Source organism: Falco punctatus (genome assembly GCF_963210335.1).
Source record: "Falco punctatus genome assembly, chromosome: 5".
NCBI lineage: Eukaryota > Metazoa > Chordata > Aves > Falconiformes > Falconidae > Falco > Falco punctatus.
The window spans coordinates 88,070,963-88,094,535 of record NC_137584.1 but is presented as its reverse complement, the minus strand read 5'-3'; the positions used below and the strand labels follow the sequence as shown (position 1 = coordinate 88,094,535).

The following is a 23,573-nucleotide window of genomic DNA, read 5'->3' as shown; positions in this document are numbered from 1 at the left end:
TAAATACATTTCTGTTGTGTATTTCTGTTTATGATAATTACGCTGCAGTAGTAATCTATATCTCTCAAATATAAAACCTCTCAGATATAAAAAAATTGCCATTGCTACAAGAATGTTTTGAACTAACAATATTGTGGCTGAGTTCAGTACTGCAGAACAAAGTCCAGTTCAGTTGTGTGGTCTGCATCAGTTACTGCCCTGTCAGTACTTGTGAGGGTCCAGGGGAATGAATGACTGTTCTTCCAACCCGCCTAGAAGCCTCTAAAATGTCTCTCTGGAGAGCCTGTAGTTGCCCTGCAGATACCTTGTGCTGCCTGTAAATAGTGTCTGTTTATTGCGTCCTAGCAGCCTATTTCATTTGAGTCGTACAGCTGTGATGGAGCTGTGTTGTCAAGATCCATTACAAACACACAGCTAAACGACCAGCCCTCCAGTTTTTCTCTGGTAGCCAGCATGCTGTCCAGCAAAACAGAGTTTTCAAAAAAACCATCTTTTGCTTTTTGAAAATGTTACCGAGTCAAGTGGCTTTCAGACAGTCTGATAAATAGTGTATGGAGCAAGTGGGATTTTTCTTAGATCTTCTGTTGTGTATCCAGTTAGAAGGGACACGTGGGTCAACATCATTGTATAGTAGATAATAACTACATATAACAAATGAAGTATCAGCCTTTACTGTAGCTGAGATCCCTGGATGGCTACTTACCTTTTAGTAAGTAAAGATTCAAACTGATGGCATTACTTGCAGTAAAGAAATATGTGTCGAACATGACTTTGGTGTATTTGCATTGGTTTTGCAGCCAAGATTTAGAGTGTGGTTTATTTCTAGAGAAGTAAGTTGAAAGAAGGGTAGCAAGACTTTTCTGGGTTTTTAGTTGGTTGGTTGGGAATTTTTTTTTTGACAAACAGGTGTTTGTTTGTTAAACCTGCTGTTTGTCTTTACCTCTACATGTGGAAACTCTATAGCAAGGTGCTGGTAAGGCTCTTCTATGAAACTTGAAGTTTGTAGCCTTTCAGATATTTCCTCCAAAGGTCTAAAGAGGTTTTTTTACTGCATGAAGGTTTCTATAGATGTTTTTTTTTCTGAGTGAGGGGGAAGTGTGGGGGAAAAAAAAAATAATTTCAGGCAATGGACACCATCCCAAAAGTAGGTAGTTGTCCAGGCTGCATTTGAAGGGCATAACTGGTACAAACTTGTCATCTATTTCTTCCTCCCCTCTTTTGTAACTGGGAAAAGGTACTAAACAGTAAATGTTTTTTCAGGTTCCTCTTTCTGGCGATAATGAAAGCAAACCATCAAAATCTATTCACAGAAAGAGAGTGCTTCCATCTTGGATGCTGGAAGGAGACCCCCTGGTTCAGAGGATTTCTGAGCCTCTAAGGGAAGGAGGTAGGTTTGCAGTGTAGTACGTTTGCACACCAATATATATTTATGTGCTTTGATATAACTTTAATTGTAATGGTGGTGACAGAAAGTATTAATTTGTTCCTTCTCTTCCCGTGCTCCATGCCTGGCAGCCAACAGAGACTGACTTCTGCCTCCTTTGTCATCAGTCCTGGGTGTGACAGAGCTCTTTCTGATCAGTTTACATGGATGTGTTTGGCAGAGCTGGAAAATCAGGTGGCAGTTACCTATTTGATTTTGTTCCTTTCAATGCAAGCCTCATAAACTGTTAACCAAAACCGCTGCTCAAATGTAATTGCCTCGGGTGTGATTAAGAAAGGGCAAAGTCAGAATTAGTATCAACTGATCCAGACAGCAGCATTTTTTCAAATTTTCATTTGAAAGTGAAACTATTTTCAATAGTTTCATTTGGTAGGCAGTTCAGAATGTGAGTCAAAATTTTTCCCCCCCTTAACTTCCATATTCCTAATGCTTGTTTAAAAAACCAGAGACAAAAAGCACTTGCATATAAAGGTCTCTGTTTTAACTGTTAGAGCCTCACTCTGTATCACCAGAAACTCACCTTGTGTACTTGACTTAATTAAATTACTTGTCAAGTGCATATTTCCCTGGTTTTAGAAAAACAAAATCCAAAATTTTCATTCCCTTACAAAAATATAAATGCATGCCTAATAGTTGCATTTTGGATGGAACTTACAAAAGTACCAGGAACTGACAAAAGTTTCCCCCCCCTTACTTCCCCTTTCAAACTCTAGACTGTTCCCTGCTGGCTTATTCCCTCGGATATAAAAATTGCAGGTACCAGAGGACCTCTGCTGACTGTCTTTGGTCCTGCGCTAGCGTGATTGCTTTCTTGCCTTTGGAGGGGGTGTATGTGTGTAGGGTGAGGGGTTTCGTTTGTTTTGTCTCCGCAAGTACTGTACTTTTTGATATGTATGTGTATCTAATGTTTGTTTCAAAGGCTGAACGCTTTGGTCAGGTAGCTGTAGAGATTTGAAGCTGTGTGGGCCAGGGACACCTGTGTGCTGTTGAAGGCCTGACCTTGGGGGAGCTAGGGATATGTATGAACACTACTGGAGCTGTTTAAAAAATCCCTATGTGAGGGAATGATTCTAGTTTAGGATGGGCTGCTTTAATAAAACAACCGATCTCTTCTGCAAATCCAAAATATTTCCTTAAAACTGTGGAACGGTTTGCATCTTGCTAAGGTGATATTGGGTGGGAAGGTAGAAAGGTAGAGAGTAAAACTAAGAGGCTGCCCCTTTTTTGTTTTTCTTCTCCCCCTGTCTGTCTTCTTACTGGGAAGGTAACACTGATTTGTGATTTTGAAGTCAAACATTAAAATTTGAACCGTTCCTTGCTTTGTAAACATGACTCTGGCACATGGCTATTTTTTGAAGGGGGAGAGTTTTTGAAGTCTTGCAAAATGGCATCAAGTATTTTCCTTCTGCATGCGTTTTGCAGCAGATGGAGCTGTCTGGCCCTGGCTGTCTCCCAGCTGTATATCCAGCAATAGCACTTCAGGACAGAGATCTTGCGGTTTTCTGAGCTGTGAAGCTTTCCAACGGGAGGCACAACGTTCGCTGTCTTTCTGTTGGTTACTGGCCGATGAAATAATGGGCTGTGATGTGGGTGACTAGGCAGGTGGGCATACCCTGATTTTGCCGTGTCCTAATTGATGTTTGTGTGCATAAAGTGGTTGTCTGAGGTGATACTAACACAAAAGATGTGTGGTAAAAGTTGTCCTTGGACCGTGTAGTTTACTGATCCGCTCCTATTGTGGAAATGAACTTGTCAGTGGCACTGAGACAGTCAATCCCGAATATCCTTTGCCACATATTTATTGTTTTCCTGCAAATTTGCCCCTCAAGCATCTGTTTCATTCTAAAATATGCTTTTTATTCCTGTAAGCAGGGAATGAAAAATGTGTGGTTGAAACAGCACATGCCCAGCGCTGCGACTTCTCATGCTTTTTGCCCAATGTTCTGCTTCAGCGCAGATTTAGATTTCTAATGTGGTCAGGATTTCACTGTAAAAAGTTGCATTCCAAAAGAACCCTTTTGTTTTTCTTTTAAGGTAGTAGAATGAAAAAAGGCCAAGGGAGAGGAGGAAGAAGTAATACGGCGTCATTAAAACCGCAAGTAAATGTGCAGCAGAAAAAGAGATCAGCTTCTGAAGAAACTGCAGAGGATTTTGAAGGTGAAGAGCAAGATGAAGGGAAAAGGAGCTGTCTTTCCATGCCTGTCCCTTCATCTCAGGTAATTTTTTGGCTCAGGGAAGAACCGTGGTATTTCAAAAACTGAGAATGTAGCTCACGGTGTGGTGTTGAAGGCTGGGTCTACGTGTGTTCTGCTTGTAATTTGTTGTTCAGCAGTTGTTTTGAAATGCCAGTCCATTGGAGAGCTCTATAGCGAGGACGGTGGAAGCCTTCATGAGAGTAGGTTTGTTGCACTTCTTCCTTGGGATCTGGAACTTTGGCTCCCAAAGTTCCACAGGAATACCAGACTTTTCAGCTTTACAGCAAGAGGCTGGTAGACATGGGCCAAAGTACTGGTCCTAGGAGTGGCTTGGTGTGTGGTTTCTTTCTCCGAGAACCTTTTAGGGATAGGTGATGGTATGACACTGATGTAATGTGGTACTGGACTTTGCCCAAACTCGTGCCGTTCTCGGTAAAGTTTTATGGTCAGGGAACGATGGTACATGGCGTAGCAACTGCTGCATTTTGAAGAAAGGTAGCATGGAGTGTGCTTGTGCCACGATCTCAAAATCTGAGTCAAAAAAGAAGGACAGACGAGAAAAAGTAATCTGAAATCCAAAATGCTCTGTGGCAAGAAGTGAACAGACGCTTCAGCTGGTCAGTCTCTGTGTGTCCCCAAATTACAGCTGCGTTTATAGGCAGTGAAATGCTGCTAGTAATGAAAAGAGGAGGATCGTTATCAAAGTGAAACAGTATTTTGGTGAGAGCAAACTGAGGCTTTCACTGACTTTTCCTGTAAGTGAACAGCCTGGGGGAGGTGTTTCTAATCTCTAGCATTAGAATTGGCTGGATCTGTTCTAGGATCTATAAAACACTTAAAATCCCGTTACTAGATAATGCTTTGTGGATTTTGACACTGAAAACTCTTAGGGTTTTGTTTTTTAATTAAATCTTAAGGTTAGCTGAAACGCGTTACTCATGGCGAGCGTACCCTTCGGGATAGCTGGGATATAAAGTAGTGGCTCTTTTTATCTGAAGAAGTGTTCTGACTTGTGAGCTTCTGTGAAGCCTTACTTATTTTCTCCTGATCATTCTAGAAATATTTCTTATCTGAAGCACAGTGTACTTGCCTTCAGAACTTTGCAGAAAAAACAGTAGGTTAGTTCAAGCACAAGTAATAATCTTAGAGAGCTCTAAAAGACTGGCATTTTGATATCAAAACCAGAATCACGCTGCTGCTGTCATAATTAAGGCAACTGAGAAAATGTCCTGTAGGGTAGGAACTGAAAAGATTCTTAGTTCTTTTAAGTGCCGGCAGCCACCAGGTGGCAGAGAGGTCACACGTGTGTCATAGCGAGTGCCAATAGCGCTGTTGTCTTTGGTTTTCTTTGATTACGACCTGTTTTTTAACTAGTCGTCATCATCATGCCCGTGGAAGTGTTTAGTCTCATTACATACAATACAGGCATGTAATACGCAGTATGAAGTATGTAGCAGAGAAGTCACAAGTGGAAGTGGCAAATTAGAGTCATTTAGTTCTGCTTTGCAAATGAAGGCTTATTTCCTAAGCGGCAGTTGTTTACTGAGCCTTAATTTGGGAGTCTTAATAAAAAAAGTCACCTTTGTCTCCAAGCCGACTTACTAAATATGCTGCTGTCTGGATCATTTGATACTAATTCTGACTTTGCCCTTTCTTAATCACACCCGAGGCAATTACATTTGAGCAGCGGTTTTGGTTAACAGTTTATGAGGCTTGCATTGAAAGGAACAAAATCAAATAGGTAACTGCCACCTGATTTTCCAGCTCTGCCAAACACATCCATGTAAACTAAGTATACATCTCCTGGAGGAGGAACTTAGATCACAAACTGTAGAGAGCAGAAGCTTTTGAATAGTTTGGTAATGTACAAAAGTAGTTCAGCCTTCGATACAGGTCTGCTTCTGGGTGACATCTCAGTTGTTGGGACAGTGCTCTTGTCTTGGTTACGTATCTCGTATCCTTTTTCTAAAGCACACATCTCTTATTTTCAGCGGACGTGTGTTCCAAACTTTAAAATGCAGGATTTGTCAAAAGGGAAATTTTTACTTAATGGTGTCTACTGACAAACTCTTGTATGATTTAGAGTCACAAGCTGAAGCGTTTAAGATTTATTGGGGTGGGATTAAGCTCAAGGTGTGTGTCATGAATTCCCTGTATCTCCTGCGTATAGATAAATAGATATCTTCCATCTAGCTTGCTATTTAAGGGATTGAAATTGATTATTGTATAGGAGGGTACGTTCTTATAGAGGCTACTGTATCGTCACATGTATAATCCGCATTCATTTTTCAGGAGCAGTACTTCTAATCGAAAGTTAGTGTAAACTGAAGTCCTTGGACTATTCACAAACGAGGTGGTGAGAGAGGAGCCTGACCGTGTCGTGAGGGAACTGAAGCTGAGGACGGGAGCTCTAGAATAAGTTTTCCTTTAAAGTGCGTGTGTGTTCTGAACTTGAGCCTTTCATTCAGCAGGTGTATTTAGCAGCTAACTTGAGTTTGGAAAGTGGAGTAGAAGATTTTAAAGGCTGGCCCCGATGATCTTTTGAGGTCCTTTCCAACCTGGGCTCTTCTATGATTCTCTCCCTTTGAAAACAGGAATGATGAGGCGGAGTTGACCTTAAAGCTTTTAATTCTGAAGCGTGTACATTTCCAGGTCCTTCAAAATGTAACCTAGTTCCACAGAATGCATCTGGATTTCCTCTTGAGAATACCATGAGAAACATGGAAGGAAATGGCAAGACTGGAACAAAACCCCCTGGAAGTTCTCTGGAAAAAAAAGATAGGCAGCTGCGTAGTAAATTGTCTAAAAGAGTAGGTCAGATCTCCAGTAAAGGAAATAGAATTGAGGACACAGAAAACAAAGAGCAGATTACTGGTTCTACAAGCCAACAAGCTCACTGGGGCAGGACTTCCCAATCTTTTGGTGCCCAGGAAGGGATTCTTGAGCCTGATGTAAATCTGGATTACAAGACTGAGATTTCTGATTCAACCAGAAGTGCAGATACTTCAGAAAGCTCCAAACACAACAAGCGTAAGAGGACACCTTGCATGTATGGAACAGGCTGTTACAGGTAAAGCAAAAATAAAACTAGCTTAAGCTAGCTTGTTATTAAGAAGTACTGTCTTAGCTACAGAAGAGTAAACGGTAAAGCGGTTACAAGCTTTGATTTGAAAAAGATCTTTTGGTAAACGGGGGACTGATGAGAAACCAGTGGCATAACAAGAATCCTAAAAGTCTAAAAGGAGGAGCCAGGATGTCTTGCTAACTGCCAGTATAGCCTAAACAAGGGATGATTTACTTGAGCAAATTGAACAGTGCAGTGTCGTAGGAAATAAGAAACAAAGGTCCACTTTAAAAAGAAAAGAAAGAAACCCCGCTGTGTGTAGAGTACATGTACCAGCAGGGAGAAGAGATGTAAATGATTGAAATGCCCAACATAGACCCTGTGGGCTTATTTTATTAGCAGCTGAAACTTTTATGAAAGATGAAGTTATTGCATGCTTTGTGATCTGAATATTTAAAATACTTACTATTTGTTATCCCTAAATAATGAAGAACTACTTTTGTTATAACTTGGCCAGTCTGCACTTTTGGGTTTTTTTTAAAGCGTTCGGACCCCCCTTAAAACCCGAACAAGTCACACTTATAAACTCCCTGTTAACCCTTCTCTGGTCAGTACCCTTACCTGGTCAGTGTCTTTGGTGATACTTCAATTGAGGGACAATATATTATTATTTTTTTTCTGCTACTCATATCCTCTCGATTCACGGTGAAGGATCTGTCATACAGATGTTTTGTGCGCTACAAAGGTTGCAGCAAAGTTCAAAAACTCCAGTGCTGCGTGCCTGGTCTCCTGCTCGTTCTTTCTGCCCAGGCAAGGTCTGTAGTGTGGTGTGTTAATGTATTGAATGGAAGATAGGAATCTAGAGGTGTTCCTGAGGCTAGGAAGTGACCAGTGACGTGCAAACTGCATTTTGGAGAAGGTTTTGAGCTCCAGATAAATCCATGTACATTGTAAGCACAAAAGATAAGGCTAATCCAGGAAGCAGGGGGGCCTGTGATTATTTTTTAAAAATTATTATTACTATTATTGCTTTTGTATTTTTTTCCTCTTCCCCCAAGCGGCTTGAGCGATAGTAAAACCTGAGGTTGCTCAGAAAACAAGCCAGGACAAGTAAAGGGGTTCTTGTATGTATTTGGCGTGCCTATTGCTGCAGGTAACGGTATATCAAAAGCGTAAAGCTGTCGCATTAATGAACGCTACAGACTTCAAGTTTACACGTAGCATACTTTCACGCATCTCAGTTTTTGCCCTTAATGATTATGAGGGAAACATGTTGTATTAGGCAGTCAAGCTGATCCGGTAGTCCAAATGCAGCCTTTAGTTTGCTCCAGCTCCTTTTCTTTTTGCTCAGACAAGTTTTCCCCTGTGTGGGGGTTAAGCTGGTGTAATGCTCTGACATGCTGAAGGGTTCCTAATGTTTTGGAAGGCAAGTTTTAGTTACAGGTAATGTGGAATAGGAGTCTGCAGGTGCACATTTCTTCTTGGGTCTTTATTCTAAAACATTTGGCGGCAGCTCTTTTGGGAAGCGTTGCTTTATAAGAAAAAAGAATGCTCTGAAATAGCACATAACAAAATCTTACTTTGTTGGAGAAATTTGTAAATAGGAAGTATCAAACCCATCGGTTCTGATGTTCAGGAGCTGTCATGAGACGAAACCTGCTGGTTTGCAGCAAAGCAAGGTGCTTTGTAGTCTGTCTTGGTGGGCTTGCATTAAAAGCAAATACTAAGGAGTCATTCTGCATCGATGAGATGGCTGTGGTGGAGTAAAGCAAGCCATTGCAGTTACCCCTGTTTTTGACAGAAATGTACACGTGTGTGATGTGAATGGACGCTTTGAAGGAACACATGGGTAGCGTATTCAGTTTTTCATGGTGTGGTGTTTTCCTTGAGCAAAACCTGGTTTGTAGAGTTGCTGAGGAAGAGAAGCTGCTTTGAGTGCTCTTTTCAGTACAATGAGTAGTTGGTTTTCGTCTCCTTCCATTCACCTTATGAAAGGTGTCTTCTGACACAAGGTGCTGTAGGAGTCAACATCTCAAATGAGGACTGCTTTGGTAACCAAGCCATTTCCTTAAAGTGTTCTTTCTAGGTGAGGTTTCATAGTCATCAAATGTCATTTATCCGATAACTAAATGCTCTTCAGTTTTCTAGTCTTTATTTTGTGAACTGCTGTTGAGAGACACTTGCCTTCTGGATATGACAGGCACCTTTGGTAGGTGCCTGGCAGAACAGCACAAACTGAAAAGATGAAATGTTAGTTTAGTTGATTTTATTAGACGTCTCTTACACAACACATAGCTGAAACATTTAGGAAATAACTTTGTAACCCATAGCTCAGTTTCTTAGTTTATGAATTGAAAACCACTGCTTTAGAAAGAATCCAGCTTGATTCACAGCTCTCGCTCCAGACATGATTCTTCTTGTTGTCCTCCTCAGTGTGAGATTCTCTTTCTGTGGTAGTCTGAAGCTTTTACCAAATCGAAAGAAACTGCTGTTCCCACTAGGAGGCAACGTGCTCTGTGTATGTTATGCCTGACTATATTTGTTGTCAAGGAGCTGACCCTTTGAATACTGTCTTTGGTTCATTTTCTTGTCTGCTGCTTGTTTTTCCCAAGTTAGAAGAATAGGGAATTAAAAATAAAACCCAATCCGAACCCACCCCCCGATTTCAAGGGCTGCATAGTAGCGGTGTGATACAGCTGAACTCTCATCTCTGAAACTGTCATTCACAATTTTGGTCCAGGGTTCTGTCCTTTTGCTAGCCGGTGATACTGTTCTGTGCTGACTGGGTGTGTGTGAACCTTTCCTGGAACTGTCAAAGCAGGGCACGCTCAACCAACCTTTGGATTTGTGTGTACATTTTTCGAAATACTTTGATCTTTGTTTGTTTGTTTATGAAAATCAGTATTTTTCATTTCACCTTCAGCTTGTACCTCTGGCAGCTACAGACTTGCATCTGTCTTTTTTTGAGACCTGTTTTCTAATAAGACTTACAATTTAGAACTTACACCGCAGGTGTGTGTAAGGTGTTTGTAACTTCAGACTTGAATTCCATGGCTTTACAGCTAGTGCGGGTAATTCATTATATTTTCACTACCAGTTTCTTTAGTAGGCTGAGAAAATAAGCCCTTGGGGTGGCAGGAGTCTCCTGCATGTGATTATGAAGAGCCAGGGATTCTGACCTTACCACTTAAATTTGCTTTAGAAGAAGCTTTTAAGATGCTCTTGGGAGCTGCATCAATGAAAACTGTCTTGAATATTTTACTGAGCGACACTCAGCTTCTGCTTGAGATGACTGCATCGATTTTGAAGAACTTTCTAAGTTTTACTTGTGTAATTATTTGTGTAATTTTCTGCAACGCAAAGCGCAGGGACACCAATTCAGAGCTTCTGTATATGTTTATGAGAAGGCAGGTCTCCTAAAACTTTATTCTTAAAATAGGCTTTTCATTGGTTAATTTTTGTGCAAGTAAAGCTTAATGATTTTCTTTTGATCATACTAATAACATATTCCTATGCAGCGAGGTTTTGTTGTAAAACTAAATAACTTTGGAGTGCAACTTCCAGCATGAAAGATGGTGCGCTCTTACAACCGAGATCTCTTGTGTTCAAAAAAACCCAAACAACCCTCAAACAAACCAAAGTCCTAATAAAAGGAAGAAGATTTTTGCAAGAAGGGATAATATTTGCTTAATAGAAGCTATGCACTTCTCTGCTGCTTTTCATTTTGCTGGATATTGTTGCACAACATATAGAAGTGGAGTGAGTATAAATTATCCACATCAAGGTAGGATAAACTATGATTTTTATTTTTTTTTTCTAGTCCTGAGCATCTGAAGTAGGACATGTTTAAGGTGCTTCACAGGTAAAGTATAATAACTTGAGGAGCATCATCCACTGGCCCAAAAAATCCTGAAGCCCAGTGATAGGAAGCATACATCAAGACCCTTTCCTTTTTCTTATTGCTTCCTCCTATACTCTTTTCTCTCTTTCCTCTCCTCTCTCTTTCTTTTCTCTCCTCTCTCTTCTTTTTTTTTTTTTTCTCTCCTGCAATAAGGGCTGTTTGGTATTGGCCAAATAGCTTTTGAAGTAAATTTTTGAAAGGAACTGGCTGTCACCTAAAACAGAATAGGGTAGCTAATTGACAGCTGTTAGGCCTTCTTTCCTTGGTGACTAGGATCTTATTGTAGGAATAAGTATTAAAATGATTTCACAGAGCATTAGCTGCTTCTGTATCCCTTTGAGAAGATGAATTGTGTTTCAAATGACCAAATTAAAATTCTAGCTAGTATTGCTAGCAAGTTAGCTCTGTGCATTTAGAAAACAAAGCAAGCGGTCTCTAAAATTACTTGGTTTCATCCCATTTATTTTTGAATGGCAAAGGAAGTAGGCAGCCAGCCTGAATTTGGTGATGTTTCCCGAGAACTTGTGGAATAAAAGACTGCTAGATGCAACTTTGCAATGATACCTAGTGAAACAGTATTGACTTACCCTACAGTCTGCAGAAATTAACAGAAAAGACCAGGACGAGGCGTCTGTCAGCTGTGTAAGTAGATCTGAGGCACACTGGATCTCTGATAAGTAACTCATGGAAGAGTTGATCTGTAGCTTGCTTGCTGAGCTTCCTGAATGAAAGGTACCAGGCAAATGGAGATGTAAAGTATTAATACTAAATATCTAGTCTTTGTTTTGGTGCCTGAATGGTTAGTAGAGCTCACAGCACTCAAGTAGTCATTTTGCCAAAGCTGTAACAAAAGCTTTTTTCTTATGTTGTTAGTTGAAATGCTGAAATTAATACTGTCTGTTCCGCAGAAAGTTCCAAAGAGCCGGTTGTGAATTTAAAGGAAGGAGTGCCTGTGGTCAGTGAGGGAGCTGTTGTGTATGTGGCTAGCTACATACATGGTTCTGGCTTTGTGTTTCTCAGTGCAGCAGTAACAAGTACAAATTAAAGCAGTACTCGCTCTAGTTTAAAGTTGTTCCTCTTGCTTGAGGCAAGCAGGTAACGTTTATAATTTGCACAAACATGTTGAAGTTTATGTGTTCTGGGCATTGATGTGGTAAATCACAGAAGTCTTTTGCGGATATCTTTTGGAAAATCATTTCTTAAAGCATCTCCCATTTCTTGCTTTTAAATACGCTTGAGAAAAAGTATCTCTAAAAGAAATCATTAGGGAAAAGTAGATTTGCTTTTAGTACAGTATGTTCACACTGTGACATAATTTTTATGTAGTGTCTTTTGATCTGTCACCTGAATTTCTCCTGAAGTCATGATGTGTTTTTCTGTGTTCTTTTTAGCATCGCTTTACAGAAAATCTTCACTAAGTGATGTTGTTTATAGTTGCCGTGTCTTGTACGGTGTGCACGCAAGCCTGTTGCCTAGAAGCAGTAGAAAAGGCCTTTGAATGATGCATATATGTGTATTCACTGCTTGCTCACCTTGGATTGGACTAAGTGTTGTAGAGCACGAAGTCATGGATGCTGGTAATGCGCTCTCATCACTGACGTTGGTGTGGCTCCGAGTTGTGTCTTACGGTACAACTTCATGTCGTCGTTGTGATTTGGTATTTCAAATAAAATGCCACGGTAGCCAAGGCAAACCTGAGAGCACCATCAGTGTCATGTCCAGTAGACTGCTCCGTGTTTTGCCAATTGACAGGGTCGGTAGATGGCACGCAGACACCAATACACAAAATAACCTTGCTTTACTGTTTGTTTCAAATTAATGCCGAAAATAAGGCATATGCACGTACAAAAGGGTTAGCCTGCGATACCCTGATTCAAGCGGTGAAAGAGATAAGCAAGGCAATGCACCCGATCATTACTATTCACCGTTAGCTGTAGTGATTAAGACAGATACATCACCAGTTGCCCTAATACATTACCATCACCCAGATCCGCAGTCGCTGGGGATCTTGTTGCAGCAAGGATCTGGAGAGCCTGTCCCGGCAGCTGGGAAGTCCTACGCAGGGCATCTGGTAGGTGAGGTCTCCAACGTCACTGCGAGAGGCTCCGGCTTTTATACTAGGGAATAAACAAGTTCACATAACTTCAAATGCAGAGACTTCTGGTTTCACTCTCCTGTCAGATCCCACCAAAGCCTGGCCAGGGCTCAGGGAGGACCCGAGGGAGATTCCTGTATCTGCTGGATTTTAACCACAGAAAATACCTGGTTTCATGGCCCTGACCACCTGCCTCTAAGCAAGGCAGGACACACGGTATCTTCACTAATGATTATATTTTATCTGTCTTTCGCTAATGGTCATACATAGTTAATGATCGTGCATATTTTGCTGATGTTTGGATACTAAATATATTTAATGTTTGGTTGGCGGGTTTGTCTAGAGGTCAGCTTTGGCTCGGGGCCTGTTGCTCAGGCCTCAGTACTTCATCCCTCTGGAATAATACGCTGGCATTTGAAGTATTCAAGTGAGAAGTACCTTTCACACGGAACAGAATGATTGAGACGTATTGCCTAAAGCTCACAGGCGATCACCGGAGAGCGTGGGAAGTCTCCAGTGCTGCAGTTGCTTGGCTGCCAGGGGTGATCCTTGCGGCTTGAGCTGAGACTTTGCGAGAGGTTTGTATGGCACTTGCATAGCTCCAGAGGGAGTCCTAACGAGCCAGCTGCTCAGTAAGATTCGTGCTATATGACTACATCAGGAGATTGTGTATGTGTTGGAGGTCTGAAACTTGGAGCTGGTGGCAAACAGGAGAATTCGTGTTTTAACCTCTTGCGGCATGTGCTGAGACAAAATTTTTCTTCTTTTACCCTGAAAGCAGGTCTTAGATTCTGCATAAATTAAACGTTAAAAGCTGCTCTTTCTGTAACCACAGAAAAATGAGTTGTCACTGATTCAGTAACACATTTCTTGTCTCCACTTCTTGTGTAAAAATGGAATAGTCGGTTCTTGATCTATCTTTGTCTTTTGCAGGAAGAATCCCCTTCACTTTCAGCAGTTCAGTCACCCTCACGATGATGACTATCATGAAACCGAGATCGTAACTCAGGATAACAAAGATAACCGGCCTGAATGTCCGTATGGAACGGCTTGTTACAGGTAAGAAGCACTGTGCAAAATGGCTTTCCTTGTTTTACCGGTTAAGAATGTTCTCCCCTGGAGTTGCAAAATGGCTATAGGATAGTGATGTTAAACCTCGACTGTGGCCTTCCAAAATCTGCTGTGGACAGACTTCTACCTTTACACCACCCAAGTCTGTGCAAAATTTTTTTTGTGATTTCAGCCGGTGAACCTGAAGACTTGACATTTGAAACCTATTCAGCTGCCCAACAATCAAAACTTTTTCACTTTTCAACATGTAGTAAACTGTTCTTCTTGTATAGAAACAATAATTTATTGTTACGCGTTGTTCCTGATATGTAACTTTTAGTTTAGATATTGATAAAATATTTGTTGAGGTTTTGTACAAACTCTCTGTTTTAATCCGTATTTGATGTGTAAGCAAGCATAATTTAGGTACCAGCAAGAAAATCCAGTTCATGGCAGACTGCTGCTTCTTTTAACCACTGTTGATTCAAAAGATCCTTTTGTTCCATGTGTTTCTCAACATCTAGGTTTTACACTTTTATTTATTTGTAATGTAAAAATTTACACTTTTATTTCATGACTGCTTTGTAATTGGTGCAATGGACAAAAGGATATATTTTGAGGCAACAGCCCTTCTGTGGGGGCATACTGAAACGAACAGCTGCTGTTCAAGATTGTGCTTGAGCAAAAACATTTTCTCTCTCTCCTGGGAAGTGTGATGATCCTAAAGAGCGTGTTCTTCACAAAATGTAAGAAAATGAGGGTAGCTTTTAGGAAAAAGCCATCTTACGTTCAGCTAACACAGAAGTATTTCTCATCTGAAAAACTTCTGTGAGATGAATTTCTCATCTCGGGAGCAGGAATCTGGGTTTATACCGGTCATGAAATTGCCGACATGCTTTCCAGGAGTACAGCGGAACTAAAACTGTCTCCCCTTGCAGGTAAGACAACTCCTGTGCTGCGTTAGTTGATCTTTTCTTAATCTGCGTTTCATTCTTTTGGGGGTAGAAGCAACAGGTGTCATTTGAAGGGTTTTCATGTTATTTTTGTTGTCTTTATCTGCTGGCTACTACTTGAATACCTAATTGAATTATCTAAGTGCTATGCCTTGAGTTGGGATCAAATGCTCTGATGCTGACAATACTTGCAAAACACTGAATTAGGCAACTGGTTTTGTTTCAGTACAGTGTATTTAAAAAAAGGTGTACTTGCATGTTTTTATTCAGATAACTATCCCTTCTAATGCACACGTCACGTACTTTGGGACAGCAGTAGCCATAAAACTGTAAATCAACTTGAAGTATGTGAATTTGTCACGTTATTTGACATGAAAATAAGGTATTTCTACTGAAGAGTATGCTGGTTTTGAAGAATAAGAAAACAAATAAATAACTAGTTTTACAAGGCGGTCTTCACAGCAAGGGTGTTTTGTAAAATATCCCCCAAATTCTGCAGTTACAGAAATTAATCTTGTGTTTCAAGCAATGTCACGTGGTATGTCGTTCTTAAATAGTGGGCTTTCATTCTTTTCAGAAGCAAAAATTATGACAACTGATCCAGTTTTCTTCCAAAGTTGGATATATTTTTTTTATTTTCTGCAAAACAGTAAATTGAGCTGAAACTATTTTAACGTGCAGCCTTGAGAAAAGCCTCTAATGCACTAACACAACAGATTAGCACGATGTAAGTGGGACTGAGTTAAAATATTAGAACAGCATTGGATAACTGCTTGGGGGGTGGGGGTGTGTGGAGGGGGATAAATCAGCGTGTTGTGACCTGGATCACAGCCTGAATGAGGGGAGCATTTACTGCAGATCCCAGAGTAAGTTTAATTTTATTTTTTTCATTGCATTGATGCTGTTTTTTAATAGAAGACATACACACTTGTATGTTGAACTTTCTGGATTGCAGCAGCATATTGCAGAAATGAATAATCTCTCTTAACAATCCTTCTGTGTCCTTTCCCTGTGATAGTACTTTGCGACAAGCAATAATTTTCCCAAACTATTTGATTTGTAGCTTTATGTTGCAGAATATTGAAGCTTTGCCTGGGTATCTGAGACTTGTGATGCACTGGGCGTGCATTGTGCTTTATGCACCAGAGGTTCATGTTCTGGTTTCGTTTCTAGTGAGAGTAAATAATTGGATCAGTTCTTATTATGCTGAACAAATGCATCTCATCTTACAACTTTGGGAACTATCTCATCTCTTGGTTTTGATCAGCTTTTTTTTTTCTTTTTTTTTTTTAATTGAAGGCCGAAACAAGAGGAACTCTTACTGAACCCTATTTTTTTTTTCCACCCTACATTCGATATGCTGAGACACTGCAGTAAAGCACTGGTCACAGAATTTTATTTAAAAAAGAAATTAAAATTATTCACAAGATACAAAGGAGTTCTGGGAACTTGCTGAGTTCTTGTTAAGCGTGGAACAAGGTGGCAAATCAAGCTTGTACTGTTTTCTTCTTTGCAGGAAGAATCCACAGCATAAGCTAGAATACAAGCACAGTGCACCTCCAGGTAAGCCAAGTTGTTCAGTATAGCTGAACGAACCCCAAACCCAGTAATCGATGCCAAAACCTCGGAATAAAATGCTTTAAGTGAGTAACACTGCATTTGCGGCTTGCTCTGTGTTGCCCTGCGCCCTTGCTCTTAAGCATGAGGTGCTGCCCTTGACACTGATAAGGAAGTTCAGGTTGCTTGGCCGCTGCACACTTAACATTCACTTTTTTAAATGTTTTTCAACTGAAGCAAGATGGTCTGGGTCAGACACCGTTGATGTAGTTTGTATGCTTTGTATCTTAGGATCTGAGAAACATGCCACGTGGCAAGTGGCTGTTTTCATGAGTTTAACATGTTTTATTGAAAATTAAGCGTGGTGTAGTGTGATCTTAGCAGCTCTCTCTATTCTGCTTCCTCCGTTTGGAGCTGGAGTATTACAGTGAAAACAGGGAATACACTAAAGTATTTCTCAACATTTCAAATGGATACTGCGGTAAATTTTCTCTATAGCTTTTTTTCCCATCCCCATAGCATGTATGTTCTGTTGAGGCTTGGAGAGGATATAGTTAAAACTGAACCTGAGCTTATATTCTAAAAGTCTTTCTATGTTCCAGTAACTAGACTTGTTGCAAAACACAGGGGAATGTACTGTTTACATTTTGTCTGTTCTTAGAGAATTCAGAGAGATACTTTCAATTTTTTGTGCTTTTTCTTAATTATTGGACTTGGAGGGTTTTTTTCCAATTTAATTCCCAATGCAAAGAACAATGCTTTAGAGCAGAACAGTTATGGAAATGTAATGATAATGCATTTTACTTTAAAAAATCAGGATTATGACGTTACTCCTGCCCATGGCAGCAGGGTTGGAACTACATGACCTTTTTGGTCCCTTCCAACCCAAACCATTCTATGGTTCTATGGTTAATAAGGAGGAATTGCATTTATGGAAACAATGGTGTAAAATATTTAAATGCTTTGAAATACTGCAATTTTCTGCTTTAAAAACCGCAACCAGTACTGATGACATTTGTCTACAGGCAGCATGGTTCCTACTTGTAAGAGTTGTTTATCTGGGTAATCTTTCAAGAATCATTTAATAAAAAAAAAAATAGGTCTTTTGGGGGCAGCAGAGTAGTTTTTACACTTGTGAAGACAGCACAACCATTGCAGCATTTCTTTTAATAAGTCAGTCTTCTGTTGTAGCAACCCCTAGGAATAACCCTTATTGCTATGTTGTACTCTGACCTGACTAATAACATTTCTTTCTTTAGTAACTGAAAGACGAACACGACAACGAACTTCAAAAAATGGTACGTTCTGATGGTATGAATGGGCACATCATCATGGGATGCAGCTGATCTGCTTTGGGTTTTGGGCATTTAGTAGTGCTGGAGATGCTTGATAACACTTACCCGAGGAGAAGGTAGTCGTTATTTTAGTAAAACTCTCCTTCCTTTTTCACAAGTAATAGTGCTGAATTGGATTTGTGCCAGGCGTCCTGGCTGAGCACGCCTGTGCTTCCCTGGAAGCGGGCAGCGAAACAAACAAATGTTTTAAGGAGAGACGAGTGTGACCAAACCAATTCTTCCTTCCTTAAAGAGGGTTCATAATAGGACGAAAGGAGCCAGTAGTTCATCCACAGCTAGTTAAGGTTACCCCATGAAGACTGATGGCTCTTGAAACATTGAGATATTCCTTCTGCGTTGCATTGACCTCGAAATAACTTTCAAATGATACCTGTGGATGTGGTGATGAGCTTTTCTTAGATTTACTCTGAGGTATTGATGTTACAGGCTTGTTAGGACTGAAGTGTAGAAGAAGGGTAATGCCTTTCAGCTGGGGGCGACATTCACTGTAAACTACGCACGTGTCCTGCAAAGTTTAGTTTCTAGGCATCAGTGAGCATTACGTAGTATCGCAGGCAAGCTGTAGTCTCTCTTGATAATGTAACCTGTAATACTGTGTATGAGTATCTCCTCCATTCACCAGCAGTACACCTAGCTTGCTTTGCGGCTGCCAATAATATTAGCTTACATGTTGCAGGTGCATGGGCTCTAGTTTTAAATATCCTTTAGGTCTGTTTCCAGGCATCTTTTGCCTGGAATTTTTTTTGTCTCAGTTTGGCTTCCAAATGTGAAGCTTCCTGTTATTTCTAAAAGAATTTAAAAGTGAGCTTTGAAGAGCAGTCTGATAGTCTGATAATATGCCGTATTCACTGGCCTGAACAAGGCATGAGGATGTGGAGCTGCTGCCTCTCGAGTGGAAGTGGGAACTAACTTGATGTCTTTGAGATCACCAAGGTGTGGCTGGACATTTCCTAAAGAAATCTTCAAAATAGAGAGATACGCCTTCTAGAGAAAGTAAATTGAAGTGCAAATAGCTGTAGCTTTCTAGACAAAGTGTTTTGGCCTCCATTCTGTTCTGTGACTTGCTTTCCACTCAGAAATGTATTTCCCATCCCATTTCCTTATCGTGTATGTGTGTACTTTGGCTGCCACTGAATGCTTGGTGTGGTTGTATCTGTGCACTAGTGTGTTCTGAGGCATACTTGTTAGCTGTATGCTTTGCCACATCCCATGATGCAAGTACGAGCCCCATCTTGATTGCCGCTGCCTTGCAGAAATGTGCATTGTAGAGTGGTGAAAATTGTTAGCAGCACTGTAAGTGCAGCGAGTGGTTAAGACTTTATAATGAAGCAAGCTGGACTGTGTGCATATCTGAAGCTAATTAAAGCTAATCTTGAAGGTTTTAAATTGTAGCTGTGCCTTTCATAAGAACACCTTCCTTACTGGAACGGTAGATCCTGCGCGTGCAGCTCGTGGCAGGTGGTCAGCCAGGTGTGGCTATGGATGGAAAAGTGCTTCTCTTGTAAGCGTGTAAAACTTTGACGTGGGAGTGAAACTCAATCTGTTAAATTCAGCTCCTCTTCCTAAGAACGAACCAGGGAAAAATTGATATTCCATGCACAGTGGGAAGAAGGTAATTCACTCGTTAAAGTTCTGTTTGTATTTGATGATTTTTTTAAATTTATTTTTTCCCCTCACTATCTTGTTGACTGGCTTGCTTAGTTGTCTTGAGGTCAAAGCTTGTAAAAGGTTGCACTCAGCAAGCTCGCATCTGAGGCGGTCGTCCCGAGCCATGCAAGATCACACAGGCAGGGTTCCATCAGCCTTTATTTCGTGCTGTTTGGCACAACTGCACTGTTAAGCACAGCAGGATTAATTTCCGTACAAGTGTACTGAAACTCCGCCAGCCAAGAGAAGAAGGGTGCCACCTACATGGTACTTGCCACGTTTAGTTTTTAACATCGTTAGTGTAATTGCTACGAGATGGATTCCAAGTTGCCCATAGAGAATGTGTTCTGTGTTCTGCGAAATAGTCTAAGGCTAATTACTGGGGGAATAGCTGTAAGAGACGAAGGAAAAAAAAAGGAGAAAGGCTAGAGTTACGGTGTCATTACATTGTCACTGCTGAATGACCTTACTACCTTGTTGCTACTGGGACGAACGACCTGCTGTGGCTATGGCCTATGCGTAATTCTGCTACACACTTCTTTGTATGTTATCTAGCAAGCTGATCAGGTCACTTCCAGATACAACCCTGTGGAAAGGGGTGGTCAGCAAGCTTTTTCTCCCCACGTAAAGGACATGCTTTCAGAGAATGTTTCAAGGTCATCTTTATAAATATGGAACAGGGGAAAGGCAGGATTGTGCTTAATGAGCAGCTTCAGGGGCTGTGGAGCTGAATTAGACTATAGCAGAAAGAGCTGGCGTGAGAAGAGCTGGACGGAAGCGCATCATTTGCTGCTGAAATCTAAACACATTGGTGGATGGGGATGAAAAACATAGTATGCTCCTCGTACATTTGTAGGAAAAATATGGAAGTCATCAGTATTTTTTGCAGAATTCCTATTTCTGTTGTAAAATATCTGCAGTGCTGTAAGAGCAGCTTTTCTTTGCTAAGCAGGTCTTGGGCTTATTGTTCTCACAGGCCTCGTCTGAGAAGAGAGGTTTTGTTCTTAATGTATTTAGCATCTTTGTTTCAACATCTCCCTCTGAGGCGTAATTCCTTCTGCACAACCATAGTCCGTGCTTCTTAGAAGAAATTCTGCTGTTATGGGTAAACATGGGCATGATTACTTTCCTCTAAAGTCTGGTAAACAGCAAACTAGCAAGCATCATATGGGATTACAGCTGAAATTGACAGTTGGACATTTTCAGGATTTTCTGCTAGGTGGTGCACAGTATAGGTTGCTGCCCACAGGATATCTCTCAGTTGCAGTATCGGCTGCGTCACACGTGGCTGACTCTATTCGAGGTAGTCATTGGGTGCCTCTGTAGCACAGTTCACCCATAAAATTGTGTAGCTTTGAGGGACTTGACTGTAAATGCTTTTGAAAACCTTGGGTGAGAGCTGCTATAGAGTATAAAATGTTAATCAGACCATAAGATAATGCTGGAATAGTAACATTCCCACTAGCAGAAAAATGTAACTGACAGAGGATGTGATCTGACTACATCAGGTGCTGGTGTTCTTGCTTGTTCACCACACGCATAGCTTGAGTGTCTGGAGCTCTGACCCGAGGTTTCAAGAAGCTGCGAAGACATACGTGAGGTTGGTATAAACATGGCTGATTTGGACTGGGTTGTGTAGCTGAGAAGAAAAGCACATTTCTAGTTTCATATAAAAGATGATAAGAACTGCTCAACAGATAAATGACTTGTATGAGATCATTGACAGGTTATCTCCAGATGAGAGAAGAATGCAGAAAGCGGAGGCTGGGGGGAAAAGGAACAAATAGAGCTTTACTCAGGGGTATGACTTAAGGGCAGCATAACATGAGTGGAATATTAACAGACGGTGGCTAGTTAGGAATTGTGGGCATGTAGGAAAAAGGGAGGTAGCATAGGCTGGTAGAGCAATGGTTGTGCACATCTGGCAAAGTCCAAAAGCAGTGGAAATCAACTTGTTAAAGGTTCACAGCTACTGGTAAGTCAAAGGAGAAGGCAATGCTGCTAGGGCGGCAACTTTGCCCAGATGCTACCGAGTCAGGTAGATAAGGCTTCTTCAAAAAGCAGGATTACCCTGTCTCTGGGAATTGGTTTAAACATGCCAACGTATTTGAGCAATTAAAGGATGACTGCAAGACAAGCTGCCTAAAAAACGTTTAAGAACATGCTGTGAGCAGCATCCATTTCTCATACATAGAGGTTTCCAAGTCTTTGATTCCTGCCAGTACAGAGTATTGTGACATACTGTGAAGACAGAAGGCAATTTGATCACAACGTGTAGGTTGTGCAGAAGATGGATAGGCAGCAGATGAGACAGCAGTGCGATAGAATGGACTGAACTGGGAAATGGGTAGGCTGCCTCCAGCTCAGGAAAGAAGTGTTCAGCATTTGTTGTTTCCTTAACCTGTGTGCAGAAAGGAAGCACAGACTACCCAGCACAGATCCAAGTTGAGAGCGTAGGAGGCGAGTGATCTATGAGATTGTCTTTGCTCCCCTGAAGCTCAGGAAGGAAGTGAATGGGAATTCAAAGCCATGTCAGCTTCTAAAGAGCAAGAGTATAAAACAGCCCTAAGTAAATATGGATGGGTGCAGGCAGAAAATTTAGGGTCAGAATAGCTGTCTAGCAAGAGCTAGGGGCTAAATGCCAAGAAAGATGCCTCGTTTAGGTACAGAAGTAACGGGAAGAAGACCAGGGAAATGGTGTATGCCACTGCTTCAGGAAAGGAGAGTTGTCAGAAGACGTTGTCTGATACTGGTTTCTTCTGATATCAGAAGACGTTGTCAGAAGAGGCCTGATTACTGTTTTCCAAGTGCTGGAAGAAAAGCCACTAGGGAGAACTTTCTTAACTGATCAGACTGGTAAGCCCTGCAGAAGTGGTCAGAGAGGGATGGTACAGCTTTTCATAGTAGTCTTGAAAATCACACACAAAACTGTCAGCATTGGATAGAGTGCTTTAGTTGAGCCTTTCTCCTGTTGAGGAGAGGGGCTAACTAGATGGCCCCTGCAAGGTCTCTTTAGTTCTGTATTTATTATTCATGAATATATGGCGTTGTTGTCCCTACAGGAGAAAGGGCTGTGGAGAAAGACGGTGCCAATGATGATGAACCAAATGAGTATGACCTTGGTGACAGCTTTAGAGGTGATGAGGAAGAGGAGTGCGAACCTACCGACGAAGACTCTGACTGGGAACCAAGTTCAGAAGACAAGGATAACGAAGATGTTGAAACGCTTTTGCAAGAAGCGTCTAGATTTGTTAGAACCAAAAAGTAGCTGCATGGAACGATGTTACAAATGTCCAAGCTGGTTATGGTGAAACATGGATGTGTAAGGAGGGGAACTGCTTTGAAAACTGTTTTTTCCTCAGTGATGCGGGCACTGCAGGAGGATTTTAATGAGGGTGAGGGGATTCAGCAAGGCCTTTCTTTTCCGTATGGGTTTTTTTGTTTTGTTAAGTGGTGGAGCCAGAGGACTGAGCTCTGAAACTTTTTTGTGTTTCCCCCCCCCCCATCTCTTATGCAGCACCATTGGTATTTCATAGTTTGAAATACAGTTTTAAAGGTTGTTAATGCTTCTTCTTGCAGTGCTTGAAAGAAATACTGGCCTTAAGAAAGGCTTTTCTTTTGCTGAAAGACAGTATGTACAGTGTTGGATGAAGGGGAGTTACACTGCCCACCTGCAGTATCGCAGACTACTTCTTGGCCATCACTGGGGAGTTTGTCTAAATTTTTTTAACGTTCTTTTGAGTTAGTGCAGTGCTACTGGCTTTCCTCTTGGGTGTCATTTCTTTGATTCTCTTGATGTGCAGGAGTTAAATACAGAATGTGTAAATCACTTGAGAACAGTATATCAGCCTATCGAACCGCCTGGTTGTCTAAACAATGATTATGGTGTATTTGCTGTAATTACAGTAGGACCTCTTCCCATGCCTGTACCTCACTGGAATTATGTTCAGTTCACAACAAAGCTGAAGTCTTGGTGACTGTTTTTTTGCACAATTAAACTTGTAACATACTGCAGAAAAAAACATTTGCTTGTGTCTCTGTGATTTCTAAAGACTGTTGGAAGATCTTCCCTTCCGTGTGTTCACAGCACGCCTGAGCTTTCAAGAAAGTAAGTTAAAAATTTTAGTGTGTTTCAGGACAGGTGACCGGAGCCGTGTGAATTTGGCACCTTTTTGGGCAGAGTCTGGAGATTCTGCAGGGGAAGTGTTCTTGTGTGGCTCTGGCTGCCCTGGGAATGCCTGCCCAATGGCAGCTGGAGACAGACGTCCAGGTACACTCAAGCTTTTCAGCTGGGTGGCTTGATGTGCTCTGC

At 41.2% G+C, this 23,573-nt stretch overlaps 1 protein-coding gene across 3 annotated transcripts; it reads left to right on the top strand.

The window, feature by feature from the left end:
• Positions 1-1,205: 1,205 nt before the first annotated feature.
• Positions 1,206-23,101, top strand: LOC308064128 (aprataxin and PNK-like factor). 3 transcript variants are annotated; one of them, XM_080388091.1, is made up of 7 exons: positions 1,206-1,391; positions 3,483-3,660; positions 6,321-6,709; positions 13,633-13,758; positions 16,219-16,265; positions 17,519-17,557; positions 22,324-23,101. In XM_080388091.1, exons 1-7 carry the CDS (start codon positions 1,249-1,251, stop codon positions 22,527-22,529), a joined length of 1,128 nt encoding a protein of 375 aa, XP_080244217.1. In that variant the 5' UTR covers positions 1,206-1,248; the 3' UTR covers positions 22,530-23,101. The 3 variants fall into 3 exon arrangements, with proteins under 3 accessions (XP_080244217.1, XP_080244218.1, XP_080244219.1); XM_080388092.1 differs by lacking the exon at positions 1,206-1,391 and adding an exon at positions 2,591-3,046 and having other exon boundaries at positions 3,479-3,660; XM_080388093.1 differs by lacking the exons at positions 1,206-1,391; positions 6,321-6,709 and adding an exon at positions 2,612-3,046 and having other exon boundaries at positions 3,479-3,660.
• Positions 23,102-23,573: the final 472 nt, after the last annotated feature.

What these genes read in the sequence shown, in the direction of transcription:
- LOC308064128 (XM_080388091.1), top strand. Translation starts at nt 1,249, where the DNA reads ATGTTTTTTCAGGTTCCTCTTTCTGGCGATAATGAAAGCAAACCATCA. An exon ending in TGCCTGTCCCTTCATCTCAG is followed by an intron (nt 3,661 to 6,320) that starts GTAATTTTTTGG and finishes CTAGTTCCACAG; the next exon opens with AATGCATCTGGATTTCCTCT. An exon ending in ACAACGAACTTCAAAAAATG is followed by an intron (nt 17,558 to 22,323) that starts GTACGTTCTGAT and finishes TTGTCCCTACAG; the next exon opens with GAGAAAGGGCTGTGGAGAAA.